This window comes from Nycticebus coucang, chromosome 18 (genome assembly GCF_027406575.1).
Source record: "Nycticebus coucang isolate mNycCou1 chromosome 18, mNycCou1.pri, whole genome shotgun sequence".
NCBI lineage: Eukaryota > Metazoa > Chordata > Mammalia > Primates > Lorisidae > Nycticebus > Nycticebus coucang.
In genome coordinates, this window is record NC_069797.1 from 74,215,838 (window position 1) to 74,234,093 (window position 18,256).

The 18,256-nt window shown below is 47.3% G+C and overlaps 2 protein-coding genes across 8 annotated transcripts in view; one reads left to right on the forward strand and one right to left on the reverse strand.

Moving 5' to 3' along the window:
- RECQL5 (RecQ like helicase 5) overlaps positions 1 to 18,256 on the reverse strand; it is a 42,145-nt gene that overhangs the window by 22,498 nt on the left and 1,391 nt on the right. For 2 of the 4 annotated variants that reach the window (XM_053569541.1, XM_053569545.1), the window contains exons 2-7: positions 17,775 to 17,896; positions 14,631 to 15,149; positions 14,054 to 14,156; positions 12,915 to 13,026; positions 9,548 to 9,710; positions 8,099 to 8,178 (exon numbers count right to left, since the gene is read on the reverse strand). In XM_053569541.1, the coding sequence (XP_053425516.1) occupies positions 8,099 to 8,178; positions 9,548 to 9,710; positions 12,915 to 13,026; positions 14,054 to 14,156; positions 14,631 to 15,149; positions 17,775 to 17,896 (1,099 nt within the window). Of the gene's footprint in view, positions 1 to 8,098; positions 8,179 to 9,547; positions 9,711 to 12,914; positions 13,027 to 14,053; positions 14,157 to 14,630; positions 15,150 to 17,443; positions 17,726 to 17,774; positions 17,897 to 18,256 lie in introns of those variants that run through there. The other 2 variants (XM_053569544.1, XM_053569543.1) reach the window with 2 other exon arrangements.
- SMIM6 (small integral membrane protein 6) lies at positions 185 to 3,068 on the forward strand. 4 transcript variants are annotated; one of them, XM_053569588.1, is made up of 5 exons: positions 185 to 992; positions 1,320 to 1,397; positions 2,019 to 2,103; positions 2,460 to 2,622; positions 2,761 to 3,068. In XM_053569588.1, coding segments are annotated over exons 3-5 (216 nt in total). In that variant the 5' UTR covers positions 185 to 992; positions 1,320 to 1,397; positions 2,019 to 2,052; the 3' UTR covers positions 2,763 to 3,068. The 4 variants fall into 4 exon arrangements, with proteins under 4 accessions (XP_053425563.1, XP_053425561.1, XP_053425560.1 ...); XM_053569586.1 differs by having other exon boundaries at positions 185 to 979; positions 2,761 to 3,067; XM_053569585.1 differs by having other exon boundaries at positions 593 to 979; positions 1,272 to 1,397; positions 2,761 to 3,067.

Below are 18,256 nucleotides of genomic sequence, written 5' to 3' on the forward strand. Positions count from 1 at the left end.
CAACTCCTGGGCTTAAGCGATTCTCTTGCCTCAGCCTCCGGAGTAGCTGGGACTACAGGCGCCCGCCACAACGCCCAGCTACTTTTTTGTTGCAGTTAGGCCGGGGCCGGGTTTGAACCCGTCACCCTCGGTATATGGGGCCGGCGCCCTGCTCACTGAGCCACAGGCGCCACCCCACAAACAACTAACTCTTGATAAGCATCTGACTTAACTGATGGAGCAGAAGAACAAAGGCGTACCAGGGAACAGCCTACTGGCTGTGAGCATTCAACATGCCAAGGCATTAGTGAGTAAGTCTCATATAAGCAGTGTCAGGAAACCAGGGTCAATTAAGCCCACAACAGTTAAGAAGGACTTTATTGAGCTTGTTCACCATCTGACATCAAGCCCTGGCTATACCTGGGGTGAATTACGTGGGAAGGTTTAAAACAACAGATGCTCTAGCACCCCTGAGACTATGTATGCGGTATGAGGTGAGGTGTGGGCATTTCTAAAAGCTCCCTGATTCTAACAAGCAGGCTTGAGGACCTGTTGGCCAGAAGGGAAGTTCTTTGAGGTGGGGTTCACCTCTTAGGTCTCACAAGGAACTGGTGCTATTTCTGGCCACAGCAGGTCCTCAAGTCCTAGCTGTTAAAGGAGCAAATGGTGGCCACTGGGTTCCAAGCACCACGGCAAGCCTTTATTCCCTTTATAGTTTCCCTATAGCACCAGTGGGTAGGAACCAACCACACAAAGCAGCTGAGGCCATGCCTAACAGGCAGACAAAGGCACCAAGGGAGAAGCTAGGTCTCAGTGGCGATAAACAATTCCAGAAACTAGTGCCAGGAGATGCCAGCTGGGGCTGCAGTTAATCATTCACCCTGCACCACAGGAAGCAATGCCTATGTGGCAGTCCCAGCCTCAGCACTACCCAAGCTCCGGACAGGCCCTCTCTATTGACAGGTCATCTGGACAGAGGAAAGCCAAGGCCCAGCCACAGGTGAGGGGGACAGGTAGGCTAGACAAAAGGCTCTAGATCCAGTCTCTTCCTCCACCCCATTGCACCCCATTCTGGCTCTGTCAAGAAGGACTCATTAACCTATTGTGTCCTGAGCACCCCCTCCAAAATGACATCACAAAAGGGTAGAATGTATCTGAAGTGGGAAGTGTGAAAGGCAGAGGGGAACAGTGGTTGCCAGGTAACTGGCCCTAGCTCAACTTTGTTTTCTTTGGTGACAGCAATGGTCTAGTCAGGGCCACTTGGCAATGCCAAGACCCTTTTCTATCAACAGCTGCTTCTTTGAATCCATACAACCCTGGTCACCTGGCGGTCTCTTCAGTTCTAGACCCACCTAAAGCACGGAAGGACTACCCTAACTTGCCCTTGTGGGACACAGGACTTTTAACAGCATAGTCAGGTAATGCCTCCCTCCCTCTTCACCTATACTTCCTTAACTGGCTATGGCCCCCAGCCTGTTGATATCAGCTCCATTTCTTTTCTTTGTTTTTTTGAGACTGGGTTTCACTATGTTGCCCTCGGTAGAGTGCTGTGGCATCACAACTTACAGCAACCTCGAGCTCTTGGGCTTAAGTGATTCTCTTGCCTCAGCCTCCCAAGTAGTTTGACTACAGGTGCTTGCCACAACGCCCAGCTGTTTTTTTGTTGCAGTTGGTTACCTGGCCCAGGATGGGTTCAAACCTGCCAGCCTCAGTGCATTTGGCTGGCGCTATAACCACTGTGCTATGGGCGCCAAGCTTTTTTTTTTTTTTAAAGACAGTCTCACTTTGTTGCCTTTGGTAGAGTGCCATGGCATCATAGCTCACAGCAACCTCAAACTCTTGGGCTCAAGTGATCCTCTTGCCTAAGTTTTTCATTTTTTTAGTAGAGACGGGGGTCTCACTCTCTTGCTCAGGCTGATCTCAAACTCCTGAGCTCAAGCAATAAACCTGCCTCAGCCTCACAGAGTGTTAGAATTACAGGTGTGAGCCCGGCCTATTAGCTCCATTTCAACAAGATGAATTAGTCTTTCTGTTTTCAGCTGCCTCCAGGGAAGTTTACCGAGGTCAGAGCCGATGTCAATCCACCCCCTGGCTCCTACGCTGATTTCTCAAAATGCTTCCCAGGTATTTGACAATTGGGGCAGGAAAAATTGGATCTACAGTGCCCTTTTCAGATTCTAGCTGAGTAAGTCTCAGGAATAAGAGAGAAAGTCCCTGCTCACACTGGGGTTACTCTAGAAAAAACAATTAGAGAATCCAGGGCCCCTCCTTTGTGCCACTTCCTGCTTCTATTTCTATAGAGGGGGAAATTCCATTTGTTGCTTGCTGGAGGCACTGAGCCCAGAGACTCACCATCCCTCTGTCCACTGGCTCAGAGAAGGCCAGATGCTCAAGGAAACTGCTACAGAGGCTGAAGTCGAGAAGTGGAGCATAGCGCCTGGAGAGCACCCTGAACTCAGGACCCCGTCTCTCTTTTCCAGGTTCATGTGGACCAAGTGAAGACAATCTGGAATGATGAGTTCTGGGAGAATCCCTGGGAGAAGGGGGGCCTTGCAGTGATCGGCGTATTTATCACTACAGTACTGCTCCTCATGCTGTTTGCTATTGTATTTGGTTTATTCCACCCAACAGAAGACAACCCATGTGAGAAGGATTAGTCTGACTTCTGGGGCTGGAGTGGGAGACAGTAGCAGGGGAGATAAGCTGATCTGCTCCCCCTATACTGGAGGTGGGGTCCCTCTGGCTTGGGGCCCAAGCCCTGCTGTCTTCTTTTCCCTCCAGGAATGTGTCTACTCAAATACTGGATCTGACTAGCAAGATGGGGAGGCTGATCCGAGACCGATTCTGGCTACCCCTCCTCTGCCAACATCAGGACTCTGACAGCACAAGCAGAGTCTCTCCACTGCCGCAGATGAGAGGACCAATGGTCTTCCAATGGGCTCTCAGGCTCAGCCAGCAACTTCACAAAACAACCAAATGAAGTAAAAATTCCTTTTCAGATCTGCTAACTTGTGAGAGGTCATTTTCTACCTAGACCAAGAACAAGCTTCCTCGCAGAGCCTGCAAATCCTTGCATGGCCCAGCACTGTCTGTCTCTCCAGCCGTCCCTCCCCTGGGTTCTGGATGTGTTTGAGTTCTTTTTTTTTTTGTGGTTTTTGGCCGGGGCTGGGTTTGAACCCACCACCTCCGGCATATGGGACCGGCGCCCTACTCACTGAGCCACAGGCGCCGCCTGTGTTTGAGTTCTTGAATATGGTATGTTCTTTCCTGACGCAGAGTCTTTGCTTGTGTTGCTACCCTTGGCTGAGATCCTCTCTCTCACACCACACTGCACTCCTTAGCCTAGTCAGTGCCTCCTGATCCTCAGACCTCAGGCTAAACCTGACTTCCTCAGGTAAATCTTCCCTGACCCTCTGGGGTTGAGGTAGGGCCACCTATTATAGGCACTAAAATCACCATGTACCTTTTTTCAAAGCCCATTTAACAGGATTTACCAGTTGTTAACGGGATTATCTGATAAGTGTCTGTCTTCCCCACTGGTCTAAGCACCCTGAAAGCAGGAGGGGCCTCTCTCTGTATCCACCATTTCCCAGTGGCCTGGCACAGAGTTGGCACTATTGGCATTTATTGGCTGAACAAATGAACCAATGAGCAGACAAATGGACAAGCCCCACCTGGGGCTGGTGGGCTCTCCCAGCCCAGAGACCCCAGAGCAAACAGAGCATAGGTCACTCCAGGACTACACACAAAACTGTCTTCCTTCTCCAAGTGCCATGGCCTGATGTCACATCAAACATAAGAACTATTCCCTGTGACATTTAAAGATTTAAAAGCCCTCTCATGAATAATCAAACACTGCCTTTTCCAGGCTTCAGCCTACAGCAGTGGTTCTCGACCTTCCTAATGCCGCAAACATTTAATACAGTCCAAAAGGGTCTCAACCCACAGGTTGAGAACCACTGGCCTACAGAAAGCAGCCACATGCAGAAAAGAGGGAAAACTGCCGGCTGCCCCAGCCTCATGCATAACTGACCTGACCATCTTTTCTGCTGCCCCAGCCCATGTACCCCAGACCCTACAACAGCTTTCTTTGTAGAAATGTACCCAGCTCTGTGGAACCACCCCACTAGCTCTGTCCCTTGCTGCCATATGCCCACCCAAAGGGATCGCTGGCAGGAACAGCTCAACCTCCAAACAGAACTATTCTTAGAAAAGCAGTAACTATCTGGTGGAGAAGGGAGGTTTTCTTCATGTTATACAGCATTTATGCAACAGACATTCTTTCATTTAAAGAACCACAGCCATTACAGACACATCAGAAATGTTTATTCCACCTTAGGCCTGGAGTCTGGGACCCTCACATGTGGCAGACGAGGCAGCAGGCATGAGGCTGCACATGGGGCAGCGGGAGTCTGTCACCTGGACTGCTTGGGCCCACAGATGCCAAGACCCCACAACTAGCTTCCTGGTACAAGACAGCAAACATACAGGCAGAGGCCCTTGGAAGGAAGTACCTGTCCCCTTCCCTGACAGGCTGGGCAGCCTCTGGGAATATGGCATAGCTAACCCTCCAGAGCCTCAGACTTAGCCCCAGGTTTTTTTCCAGTGGAGAGGACACTGACAATTAGCAATGACACTTGGCCCTTTCATTCCTCACAAGAAATGAGAGCTCTGATCAAAGAGTCTTAAGAAGGTTGAATTTAGGCTGGGCATGGTGGCTCATACCTGTAATCCTAGCACTCTGGGAGGCTGAGACAGGTGGATTGCTTGAGCTCAGAAGTATGAGACCAGCCTGAGCAAGAGCGAGACCCAGTCTATAAAACTAGCCAGGCATTGTGGTGGGTGCTTGTAATCCCAGGGACTCGGGACTCAGCACCTGTGGCTCAAGTGGCTAAGACACCAGTCACATACACCTGAGCTGGCAGGTTCGAATCCAGGCTGGCCTGCCAAACAACAATGATGGCCGCAACCAAAAAATAGCTGGGTGTCGTGGCAGGTGCCTGAAGTCCCAGCTACTTGGGAGGCAGCGGCAGGAGAATCGCTTGAGCCCAGGAGTTGGAGGTTGCTGTGAGCTGTGATGCCACAGCACTCTACCCAGGGTGACAGCTTGAGGCTCTGTCTCGAAAAAAAAAAAAAATCCCAGGGACAGGAGGCTGAGGCAAGACGATCACTTAAGCCCAAGAGTTTGAGATTGCTGTGATACTACCCATGGTACTCTATCAAGGGCTAGAAAGTGAGACTCTGTCTCAAAAATAGAAGCTCGAATTTAGCAACTCCCTGTACTAGTAGCTGAAAAGGACTCTGGGGCAATGGCCATAGGCAAGGTCACTGCAGCTGACCACTTCTGCTGGGTGTGGTCTGGCCACAGAGGCCAAATTAGAGATGGCTGTTTGGAGAAGGAAACAGCTTCAGTCCAGAAGCCACTGACTCATTAGGGAATATGATGAAGTAGATAGGAATCAAAACATAGGGCCCAGGCCAGGCTCAGTGGCTAGCAAACACCTGTAATCTAAGCTGCTCAGGATCTAAGGCGGGATCATTTAACCCCAGGGGTTTGAGGGTGCGGTGAGATGTGATGGCACTATTGCACTAGCCTGGGCCACAGAGCAAGACCATGTCTCAAAGAAAATATGGCCCAAACAAAAGTCTCTCTGGAGCCCAAAACATCTGCTAGACACGAGTACCACGTTCTCACTAAGCAACGTGCTTCAAGACTCTAGTCTTACAAAATACAAGATGGCACACATGTATGAAAATGAGCACTGAAAATCAGGAGACCTGGTTCGGCCAGGTGGATCACGCCTGTAATCCTAGCACTCTGGGAGGCCAAGGCAGGTGCATTGCTTGAGCTCACAAGTTCGAGACTACAGTGGCTAGCAAACACTTGTAGCAAGACCCCATCTCTAGTAAAATAGGAAAAACTGAGGCAATAGGATTGCCTGAGCCCAAGAGTTGGAGATTGCGGTGAGCTATGATGCCACAGTACTCTACCCAGGATGACAGATTGATACTCTGCCTTAAAAAAAAAAAAAAAGAAAGAAAATCAGGCTTGGCACCTGTGGCTCAAGCGGCTAAGGTGCCAGCCACATACACCTGAGCTGGTGGGTTCAAATCTAGCCTGAGCCCGCCAAACAACAATGACAGCTGCAACCAAAAAATAGCCGGGCATTGTGGTGGGCACCTGTAGTCCCAGCTACTTGGGAGGCGGAGGCAGGAGAATCGCTTGAGCCTAGGAGTTGGAGGTCACTGTGAGCTGTGATGCCATGGCACTCTACCCAGGGTGACAGCTTGAGGCTCTGTCTCAAAAAAAAAAGAGGGGGGCGGTGCCTGTGGCTCAGTCGGTAAGGCGCCAGCCCCATATACGGAGGGTGGTGGGTTCAAACCCGGCCCCGGCCGAACTGCAACCAAAAAATAGCCGGGTGTTGTGGCGGGCGCCTGTAGTCCCAGCTACTCGGGAGGCTGAGGCAAGAGAATCGCTTAAGCCCAGGAATTGGAGGTTGCTGTGAGCTGTGTGATGCCACGGCACTCTACCGAGGGCCATAAAGTGAGACTCTGTCTCTACAAAAAAAAAAAAAAAAAAGAGGGTGGCGCCTGTGGCTCAATGGAGTAGGGCACTGGCCCCATATGCCGGAGGTGGCGGGTTCAAACCCAGCCCTGGCCAAAACTGTAAAAAAAAAAAAAAAAGAAAGAAAAGCGGAGACCTGGGCTTAGTGGCTTTGTCTGTTGTGAGTTTATTGACCATAACCTCTGTGGACCTCAATTTATTCAACTCTAATTCTTTTTTTGCGGGACAAAGTCTCACTATGTTGCCCTTAATAGAGTGGCATGGTGTCACAGCTCACAGCAACCTCAAACTCTTGGGCTTAAGTGATTCTCTTGCCTCAGCCTCCCAAGTAGGTGGGACTACAGGCACCCGCCACAACACCCAGCTATTTTTTGCTTGCAGTTGTCATTAATGGTTAGCTGGCCTGGGTTCAAACCCGACAGCCTTGGTGTACGTAACTGGTGCCGTAACTACTGTGCTACGGGCGTCGAGCCTCATCTCATTCCATGAGATCAAATGACTCCAAGAGCTTTTTAGACCCAAGAGTAAAACGTCTTCCTGGGTGTCCCTTACCTGGACACTCACAGCTTTGTGTTCCCAGCCACAAACTATCATGGAGCAGCCATCAGGCTCCCTTCACAACCCCTGCCCCATCACTTGCCGATGCCATTACCTGCAGATGCAGGTACAAAATAGGTTCAAAGCACATGATCGCACCCCCTCAATGGATGAGCTGGGTCACATGCATGTCTGGGTCCCAGACAAGAGTGGGTACTACTAAGGGGAGCAGAAGTTCCAGCTCAGTGAAATATGACCACAATGCTAACAGCTCAGATCTGGATCATGTTACCGAGGACTGAGTTGTTTGTGAGGCCAGCCATCCCAGAAGAAGAATAGGGTGGGTAATAACTACCCAAAATGCTGAACTAATCCTCACACTTCCAGAGTTTTGGGGGTCTCCAAAGGAGAGAGGAAAGTTCTGACATCCATGCTGCCTGACATGGATGACCTTCATAGGCAGGTATCCTTTGATGGCCCAAGGGCTGTCTTATGATAGTTGGTTAACTACAATAGAACCTCCATAGTTGACCACCTCCCTACATTGACCACCTCCTTAAGTTGTCTTAATTTCATAAGCCAGACATACACCACATGTGCTCAATGGAAGTTCCTTATGGTGACAACCTCCGTATGTTGACCAGTTTGTTAGAGTCCCTTGGGTGATCAACTTATAGTTTCTTCTGAAGTATGTGCTAGGGATTCAAGAAATGACTTTGGCCAGGTGTGGTGGCTCATGCCTATAATCCTAGCACTCTGGGAGGCTAAGGCAGGTGGCTTGCTTGACGTCACGGGTTCAAGACCAGCCTGAGCAAAAGCAAGACCCCGTCTCTACTAAAAACATAGAAAACCTGAGACAAGAGGATCACTTAAGCCCAAGAGTTGGAGGGTGCTGTGAGCTATGATGCCACAGCACTCTACCAAGGGCAACCGCTTGAGACTCTGTCTTGGGAAAAAAAAAAAAAAAAGAAATGACCTCACTGACACTTTGTTTCACGTACAAAATAAGTCACTTACCCCAATTCTTCACAGAAAGTCACCAGGGCATCGAAGGCTAAGAGAGTGGCTTTATCAGATGCTTTGTTCCCTCTCTTTTCCTAGAGACAAAAAGCGAACACTTAGGAACTCTTACCGAACTGGACTACCTTGTAGGCATGAAAAATAATGAACAGTGTCCCATGAGAACCCCCAGGCTATGCAATCTGGGGCTGGAGCTTTTGAGACTTTACATGTCCAAAAAGCTTCGTTGATGATTCTCATTCAGATGGCCACGGACTGGCTGAATATAACATAGTACTGAATACAACGTCACTGTATACAACATGATCCAATTTACTAACAGTAAGTATATACATCATTGAGTACTGTGTGGTTACATATGTATGAACATATATACTTATTTGTAAATTGTTAACAATGAATATTGCTTTTTTGTGTGACAAGTTTAAAACATGTATTTAAAAATGCTGACTCAGAAGCCTGCGGTGCACAGTAGGGTAGAGGTGGGAGGCTGCCCACTGTACCAAAGACTGGACGGGTGCGGCCTTCCCTCCCATGCCCTTCTGTTCAGACATAGAAGGGGCCCACATGCACCCATAGGGATCACATGACCAGAAAACAGGACCCCAGAGGTTTCTTGAGTCTCTGCTTTCCAGGGAGGCTGGGTGCAGCCCTGCTGGCCCATCTTTGAGCAGAGTATCCCAGATGGGGCAGAGCAGGGGGCTCTGGAAGGGTCAGATGATATAGTTAAGGTATTGCTTCTATCTGCAGGTAGGGAGCACCCTAACTTGAGTGTGCTGAGAAAGGGTGGTCAGCTCCCTTGGTTTATAGGCTGACATCGGAGTAGTAGCTGACGGGCAACGGTTAGTTGGAAGGTCTGAGGCCTGGCTCATGGGGCAGGGAGGAGCTGGGCGAAGCAGATGGTACTGTGAAGCAGCCCCAGATTTTCCAGGCCAAAGCTTATAACTTACTCTAATAAAAGAAAAAAACAATACCACTTAAGGAAAGTTACAATTATTAAAAAAAAAAAAAAAACAGGGCGGTGCCTGTGTCTCAGTGGGTAGAGCACTGGCCCAGTATACCGAGGGTGGCGGGTTTGAACCCGGCCCCGGCCAAACTGCAACAAAAAAATAGCTGGGCATTGTGGCGGGTGTCTGTAGTCCCAGCTACTTAGGAGGCTGAGGCAAGAGAATCGCTTAAGCCCAAGAGTTGGAGGTTGCTATGAGCTGACACCATGGCACTCTACTGAGGGCAACATAGTGAGACTCTGTCTCAAAAACAAAAGTCTAACCTAGTTTGTTGCAAGCTGCCTACCTACCCAACACATTATTTCTCCCTTGCCACACTTCTAGGCTGACAGCATTCCCCTCTACTTTATAGAAGCTCCATCTAGGTTCTGAAATAAGCTACATGAAGCTGAAGGGTGGTGAGTTCAGACAGAAAGGGCTTCTATTACCCAGGACTTACCTGGAGTTTTGCTACTTCCTTCCTGATCAGGAAGCGGACTTGATCCCGGTCATTCCTGGAGTAATAGAGACGGCACCAGGAAGGCTTTCCATCCCTGCCAGCTCGGCCAGACTCCTGGTAGTATCCAGCCATAGACTTGGCAATATTCCAGTGGGCAACAAACCTGTAGGATTGAAGAGACAAGCAGTATGAGATGTGGAAAAAGCACTGACTTCCCCTTGGAAGAGTGATCCTGAGTTAGGACAGCAGACCTTTCTCTGCGGTGACTAGGTGTGGAGAGGCTACCAGGTAGGAAGGCAGAGGGAAGATCCCAGAGTAAGCATGGCTAAGACACCTGCAGCTCTTTAATAGGTCTTCTTGACAGGAGCAGCCTAGCTTAGAGGCCACAGCTGGAGTTAAGGGGGCAACTGCAGCATATACAGGGAATAAAAAAAGAAATCAATCAGGGCCAAGTGGACCATTTAAATAAATAATCTATCATTCTTTTTATTATTTTATTTTATTTAATATAATTTTTTTTCTTAATCTGATTGGCTTTAATTAAGAAACTCAGAAATATTCTTTCAACAGTGCCGAGATAATCATAGGATCTTCTGATCCCAGATGGGATAAATGGGGTGTATTCAGAGAAGTCATCAATGGTTATCCTGTGTGGTGGATAAGAAAGGCCTCAACTTTTTTGGCAGTACTCTCCTTGAGTATCTTGGACAGACATAGACTGCATGTTTACATTTGTATGCTAGGCCATCTTAGGCTTTAGAAGGGGGTTCTCATCCTTGCCTCTTCCCTCTTCTACAGGAGCACTCAAGAGAATGGGTCGGTACTCTTCGGCCAAAAGAGCTTTACCATTCTCATCTTGCTAAATATTAGAAGCACCTGCAGTAAGACCACACTGATTAGTTCTGATTTGATCCGAGTTATGGAGTGTAAGTCTCATTATTTGGAGAGGCTTCATGCTGTCCCCTGCCCCATTGCGTTCCAGCCCATTTGGAAAGTCCTGAGTTTTCCTTTCCTAACTAACCACTGGTTCTGTCCACTGAGTTTTCCTCCACTCTTCTGGCAGAGGACATAAGAAGTGGTGCTGAAACTCTAGTATACATTAGAGCAGTGGTTCTCAACCTTCCCAATGCCGCAACCCTTTAATACAGTTCCTCATGTTGTGGTGACCCCCAACCATAAAATTATTTTTGTTGCTACTTCATGTGGAACTGTATTAAAGGGTCGCGGCATTAGGAAGGTTGAGAACCACTGCATTATAGTCACCTGGACAATTTGTTAAACTATAGATTGCTGGGTCCATCTTGAGAGTTTCTGATTTTGTAGGTCTGGAGTGGTAGCCACAATTTTGCATTTTCATTCAGTTCCCAGCTAATGCTGTGGGTCTAGAGATCACAGTTTGAGAACCACAGATATATAAAATGCAGGTACGGTTTCAATTTCTCATGGTTGACAGATCCATAGATCCCTGTGTAGATAAGGGGAATCCATTTAGAGAACATCTTTTTACATTGATACTGTGGGTGGGCAACAATGTGTCCCATCAACTACATCTTTACTCTTCAGCTGGACCTGAGCACATGAATTATCAAACTAAGACCATTTTATCTTCTCAGGAACAGACCTGCTGCTGTGTGGGTCATCGTTAGCTGTAACACCACCTGGACATGGTTTTTTGCAGGACAGTTTTTTGATAACTTTCCCAATTTCTTCCATTGTTATTCATCTGTTAGGTTCTCTCTCCTGGAGTCAATTTTGATAGCTGAATTTGCGTTCTCCAGGTGTCCATTTCCCCAACCCATCACCAGGGAAGTCCCGCAGGACCGCGAGCGAGCGAGCCCGCAGGCCGGCACCCGTGCAGGCGCAGACCTTCAATATTATTATTTTTTTGAGACAGAGCCTCACCTGTCGCCCTCAGTAGAGTGCCGTGGGATCATAGCTCACAGCAACCTCAAACTCTTGGGCTCAAGCAATCCTCTTGCCTCAAACTCCCGAGTAGCTGGGACTATAGGCTCCTGCCACAAAGCCCGGCTATTTTTAGAGACGGGGTCTCACTCAGGGTGATCTTGAATCCATGAGCTTAAGCGATCTGCCCACATCAGCCTCCCAGAGTACTAGGATTACGGGCATGAGCCACCACACCCAGCCCCTATCTATTATTTAAATAGATACTGGACCTAAAGAAACAAGATTAGGCTCTGCCATTTATAAGCTACATAACCTTGAATAAGTTGTATATAACTTCTTTGAAGAGGGAAAGGGATAATACTTATTAAATACCTACCATGAGTCAGTTTATATGTCTCAATTAATTGTTACATTCACAATCATGCGAGGTACCCCATTCCATAGAAGATGAACTTGAGACTCAGAGGGGTAAATTTGTACAAGGTTACGCAGTGAGGGGACAGCAGACCTAGGGTTCAAACTCTGATTCCTTCAAATGTAATACACTGACTAATTACTACCCTAACTCAGGGTCACTGTAAGGCTCAACGACAGAGTGTATGCAAAAGTGCTCTGTAAATCATACGAGGCATTATTGTCTAATGTTAATCAGAGTAAAGGGCTATAGGCTGTAGCCCAAAATGTCTCTTGAAGGTCAGCCCATGGCTGGAGGTAAAAGACTCCCCAGTAGTTGTCAGTGTGGGGCTAGTATGCACCCTAAATGTTCTAGACTACAGTAAGCAGCAATAAGAAGTGACAGTAATAAGAGCTTTGCCTTTGATTTCCCAAAGGGAGCAAGTTAAAATACAGTCACATAACACTTAATGACAGAGTACATTTTGAGAAATTTGTCATTAAGTGATTTCATCATTGGGCAATCATAGAGTGTACTTACACAAACTTAGATAGCGTAACCTACAACATGTCTGGGCTATATGGTGTAGCCTAAGGTTTTTAGGTTAGAAACTTGTACAGCAGGTTACTGTGCTGAATACTGTAGGCAACTGTGACGCAGATCAGTAGGAATTCTTCAGCTCCATTATAAACTTATGGAACCACTGTTGTACATGCCATCAGTTGTTGATCAAAACACCAGTATGTGGTGTGTGACTATAATTACTTCATTCTAGCCTTCTCACAGGATTCACCACTAAGAAGATGGGAGTGAGCAAGGTGGCATTAGTGGACAGACCGCATGTTGTCCCCTTTCCTGGGGGATGGCAGAATGTTGCTGTGCAGTCACCTGGGAGCAGGCTACATGGGAACTGTCAGTGTTCGGGCTGTGCACTAAGAACTCTTTCCTGGAGCCTCATTCCCCTTTGGTCTACATGGAACACAACAAGTTGGTCCTTTGGGCAGAGCACTGGGATGCCCATCCTGAGCCAGGCCCAGTCCAGGAAGGTAAGGAAGAACCAAAGCTCACCTGACATTGGCTTTATCCACTCCCATCCCAAAACTGATGGTTGCAACAATTACCGGGATCTTCTCCTCCATCCACTCATTCTGCACCAGTGTTCTTTCAGAAGCCTTCAGCCCTGTAAAGGAGGGGAAGATGGGGGAGGGAACTTGCACTTCCTTTCAGTTTACCTTGAAACCATTTTGGATTTGATACCACGTTGGTCAATTTCCCCATGAATCCATAACTTCTCAGATGTATGACTTTGTGCCAGGCACTTAACCTCACTGAGCCTCAGCTCAACATAAAACTCTAGCCCACAAGTGGCACAGAGCATTCAATAAATGTTAGGCTATGATTCAAACTGGCCTCCAAGGTCTGTGCTCTTTCTGTAACACCAATACCTGATTCATAAAAACTCATTACCTGCTGCTGGGTGGCTACAGAGGGAAATGAGAAAAAGAATTCAAGAATCACAATTCTTTTTTTTTTAAATGGACTCTCACTCTGTCAGCCAGACTAGAGTGCTGTGGTCAACCTAACTCATAGCAACCTCAAACTCCTGTGTTCAAGTGATCCTCCTCCCTCAGCTTCCCAATTAGCTGGGACTACAGGTGTCCACCACCACATCCAGCTAATTTTTCTATTTTTAGTACAGACAGGGTCTTGCTGTTGCACAGGCTGTACTGGAACTCCTGAACTCAAGGGATCCTCCTGCCTCAGCCTACAACATAACTTTTTGAGACAGAGTCACCCTTGGTAGAGTGTGGTACAGTGCTAAACTCTTGGGCTCAAGTGCTCCCCTTGCCTCAGCCTCCCAAGTAGCTGGGACTATAGGTGTCTACCACAAAATGCCTGGCTATTTTTAGAGATGGGGGGTCTCACTCTTCCTCAAGCTGGTCTCAAACTCCTAAGCTCAGGCAATCCACACACCTCGGCTTCTCAGAGTGCTAGGATTATAGGTGTGAGCCACCATACCTGGCCTTATAATTTGTATTTTTAAATCTCACTCGTATCTAGACTCTTTTTAGGGATTTAAGTGAATCACTTTAGCCTGAGTATCTGCGAAAAAGAAGTGAACCACCTGATAGGATGTATAAGGAACAAGAGACCTGTTAAGAGGCCTCTGAGGGTGAAGAGGCGCCTGTGGCCTAGGCACCCCTTACCTGCATGGTAAGCCTTGGCGTTCACACCCCTGCAACTGAGCTCTATGGCCAGCTGTTCGCAAGCCTCTCTGGTCCTGCAGTAGACAATGCCACAGCCAGACAGCTGAATGGAGAGATGCAGGAAGAAAATAAGCACGGGAAGAACAGAACAATCAATCAGCTATGTGCAACCTGCTTAGAAGAAGCTCTCTGCTTGTTCCCTCATCAGCTTCGGTCTCCTCTGAGGCAGGATACCCAGTGCAGCTCTGTCACTTTATCAAAAGCAGGACCAAGGGCACTCAAAAACCAACCTGTTTAACTCCTTTGCCTCCTCCCTGAAAATCTTGTGTGGGTCTCCAAAGGCTTCACCCAGAGTGGCTGACTGCCTCCCTTCCGAAGGATCAGGACAAGGGAACCTTACTAAGGTGGACAATGCCAGGAAACCAAAGGGCTAACTGTCTTTGGTTCATGAGTTTTACAAAGCCAGGATAAGGAAGTTAGAAAAAGCAAAGGTCCTAGAAAACCGAGTACCACCTCTATGCGGCAGACAGCACCCCACAGCTCTGGGTGCTGCCTGGCTCCCACCTCAGTGCCTCACCCGTTTATCTGTCTTCTGTCCAAGAGCCTTAAGGCAGAAGTCTCTCAGGTTCCCATAGAGATCAGAAATCAGTTCCTTGAACTGCACATCATAGAAGAGGTTGGCCCGAAAGCAGGGAGTCTTGAAGGTGGCAACTGGTTGCTTCAGGTGCAGGGCAGCAAACACATCCTCTTGTACCTGTGGGGTGGCTGTGGCAGTCAGAGCCACACATGGGGTATGTCCCAGGCGCGAGCGCAGGGTGCCCAGACGCAAGTAGTCAGGACGGAAGTCATGCCCCCACTGGGAAACACAATGAGCTTCATCCACCACCAAGTAAGAGAGCAGGTGGCGGGATACCAAGGAGTTCAGGGTAGGCTGAAAGGAGGCTGACGCCGCCATCTCTGGGGTAATGTACAGAAGCCTGGTCTGGGGCTTTTCTCGCTCCAGGTCAGAGATCAGCTCCTTCCTTTCCTGCGCCGAGAGCTTTGAGTTCAGAGAACTCACTTGTACCTTCAGGGTCAGCAAGTGGTCTACTTGGTCCTGAGGGCAGAGAGGATAAAGCCATAGTTAAGGGTATAATTGGCTCTCAGGACTCAGGTACACATCATTGCAATTCCCTGAGGGATTTCCTATGCTATAATGTCCCTCCAATGTTTTTTCTTTGCACAGAAGTATAGGCTGAGTATCCCTTGTCCAAAATTCTCAGGGCCAGAAGTATTTTGGATTTCAAATTTAGAATATTTATACATACATTATGAGGAATCCTGGAGATGAGACCCAAGTTTAAACATGAAATTCACATGTTTCATAAACACCTTATAAACATAGCCTCAAAGTAATTTTATATATATATATATATTTTTTTTTTTTTTTTGAGACAGAACCTCAAGCTCTGGGTAGAGTACAGTGGCATCACAGCTCACAGCAACCTCCAACTCCTGGGCTCATGCGATTCTCCTGCCTCCCAAGTAGCCTGGACTACAGGCACCCACTACAACGCCCGGCTATTTTTTGGTTGCAGCTGTCGTTGTTTGGCGGGCCCAGACTGGATTCGAACCTGCCAGCTCAGGTGTATGTGGCTGGTGCCTTAGCCGTTTGAGCCACAGGTGTTGAGCCTATATATTTTTTTGCCTAATTGACATCCTGAAAATGAATTTAATATTTTTAGTAATTTTCTGCATGAAAAAAGTTTTGTTTTGACTGGACTTGTTTCAGAAGAGGTCAGGTATAGAATTTTTCACTGTGGGGCGGTGCCCGTAGCTCAGTGAGTAGGGTGCTGGCCATATACACCAAGGTTAGTGAGTTTGAGCCCAGCCCAGGCTGGCTAAACTACAATGACAATTGCAACCAAAAAATAGCCAGGCATTGTAATGGGTGCCTATAGTCCCAGCTACTTGGGAGGCTGAGGCAAGAGAATCGCTTAAGCCCAAAAGTTTGAGGTTGCTGTGAGCTGTGATGCCACAGTACTCTACACAGGGCGACATAGTGAGACTGTCTCAAAAAAAAAAAAAAAAAAAGAATTTTCCTTTGTGATATCAAGTGTCAGCACTCAAAAAGTTTCAGATTTCAGGGGCAGCACCTGTGGCTGAATGAGTAGGGTACTGGCCCAATATACCAAGGGTGGCAGGTTCGAACCCAGCCCCGGCCAAACTGCAACAACAACAACAAAAAAAAAAACCGGGCGTTGTGGCGGGTGCCTGTAGTCCCAGCTACTCAGGAGGCTGAGGCAACAAAATCTCCTAAGCCCAAGAGCTGGAGTTTACTGTGAGCTGTGACGTCACAGGGCTCTACAGAGGGCAACAAAGTAAAACTTTGTCTCAAAAAAAAATTTTTTTTTCAGATGTTCAGATTAGGGATGTCCAACCTGTACAGAAGAAGGTGAAGTGTTTGAGCACAGGCTCGGAGTCAGACATACTTAATCCTGGCTCACTTAATTGCAACTAGCTCTCTGGTTGTTTCTTAACCTCTAAAAACTCAGTCTTCTTTCTTTCTCTTTCTCTCACTTTCCTTTAAAAAATAGTAACTATCTAGTAGGATTGTTATGTGAATTAAATGAAATTTTACATCTCAATGATGAAATTAATGTATATAAGGCATTTAGCACAAAGTTTGAAACCTGTAAACCAGGGGTCCTCAAACTTTTTAAACAGGGGGCCAGTTCACTGTCCCTCAGACTATTGGAGGGCCGGACTATAGTTTAAAAAAAAAACTATGAACAAATTCCTATGCACACTGCACACACCTTATTTTGAAGTAAAAAAACAAAACGGAAACAAATACAATCACACTGCCTCACGTGGCCCGTGGGCCATAGTTTGAGGACCCCTGCTGTAAACATTCACCACATATTACTGTTATTCCTTCTCTATCTTTCTTTTTGGTGGCTGCATCTTAATCACATGGCCACACTTCCTCAATTCTGATTCTAACAGCTCATCTGCAGAGCAGATGTTAACAAGGTCTCAACCAGTTTCTTATCTTTTTTTCTGTCTCACACACTGTGCCCAGGACACAAGGGATTCCTCATGTCAATTTAGCTATCTATCCATCTGCATCTTCTATCCAACATCATGAGTGCACAGGTGTGTACATGTGAGAGTGAGTATGTATGTGTGTACAGCTACAGTTTCATAGTCCTCTGGACAAAAAGTACACAAACAAGGGTGAGGGACCTCAGGCCATCAAAACATAGACGACTCATTCATAACCCACCAGAGTGATATGCACTAGTGGAGACCCCACATCTGGGCAATTCAGAAACCCAATATAGAGAGTGAAATAGGCAAATCAGAGAGAGTAAGAAGCAAAAGATCAAATAAAGAAGTGAAACTTACAGCTATAAAAAAACTTTCTGACTCAGCGCCTGTAGCACAGTGGTTACGGCACCAGCCACATACACCGAAGTTGGTGGGTTCAAACTCAGCCCGGGCCAGCTAACCAACCAATGACAACTGCAACAAAAAATAGCTGGGCATGGCGGACACTTGTAGTCCCAGCTACTTGGCAGCTGAGGTAAGAGAATCGTTTAAGCCCAAGAGTTGGAGGTTGCTGTGAGCTGTGACACCATGGCACTCTACCAAGGGCAACATAGTGAGACTCTGTTTAAAAAAAAAAAAAACTTTCCTTAATCTTTTTGGGCTTATCATCTTCATTCCCCTTTCTCACCTGAATCAAAGCAATGAGAGGAGAGACAACAAGGGTGATGCCTTTTGCCAGCAGTGCAGGGAGCTGATAACAGAGGGATTTTCCTGCCCCTGTGGGCATACACACAAAGACATCCTTGTCACCTGTAAAAATATAAGAAAACATCTCAATGCTTCCTGCCTTTTCAAAGCACTTGGCAGAGAGAGTGTCTGGCACATGAGAGGATCTTGATATTAATTTCCTTCCCATCATTTCTATGAAAAGGGCAGGGATCCTGCCCTTGGAAATGTGCACATGCCCTTTCCAGTAATGGTAATAGAAGCAAGGGTAGACAAGTCTGAGTCTGCTGAGATATACTTGATTGAATCAAACAGCTACGGAAGCAGAATACTGCTAGATGAATGGGGATATCTGTGTAGACATGGAAGGACATAATTTATAGGTCTTTTGTTTATAAATGTATCATTAATGTTACAGTTACTGCTCCCCTCTTCTTCACCTCC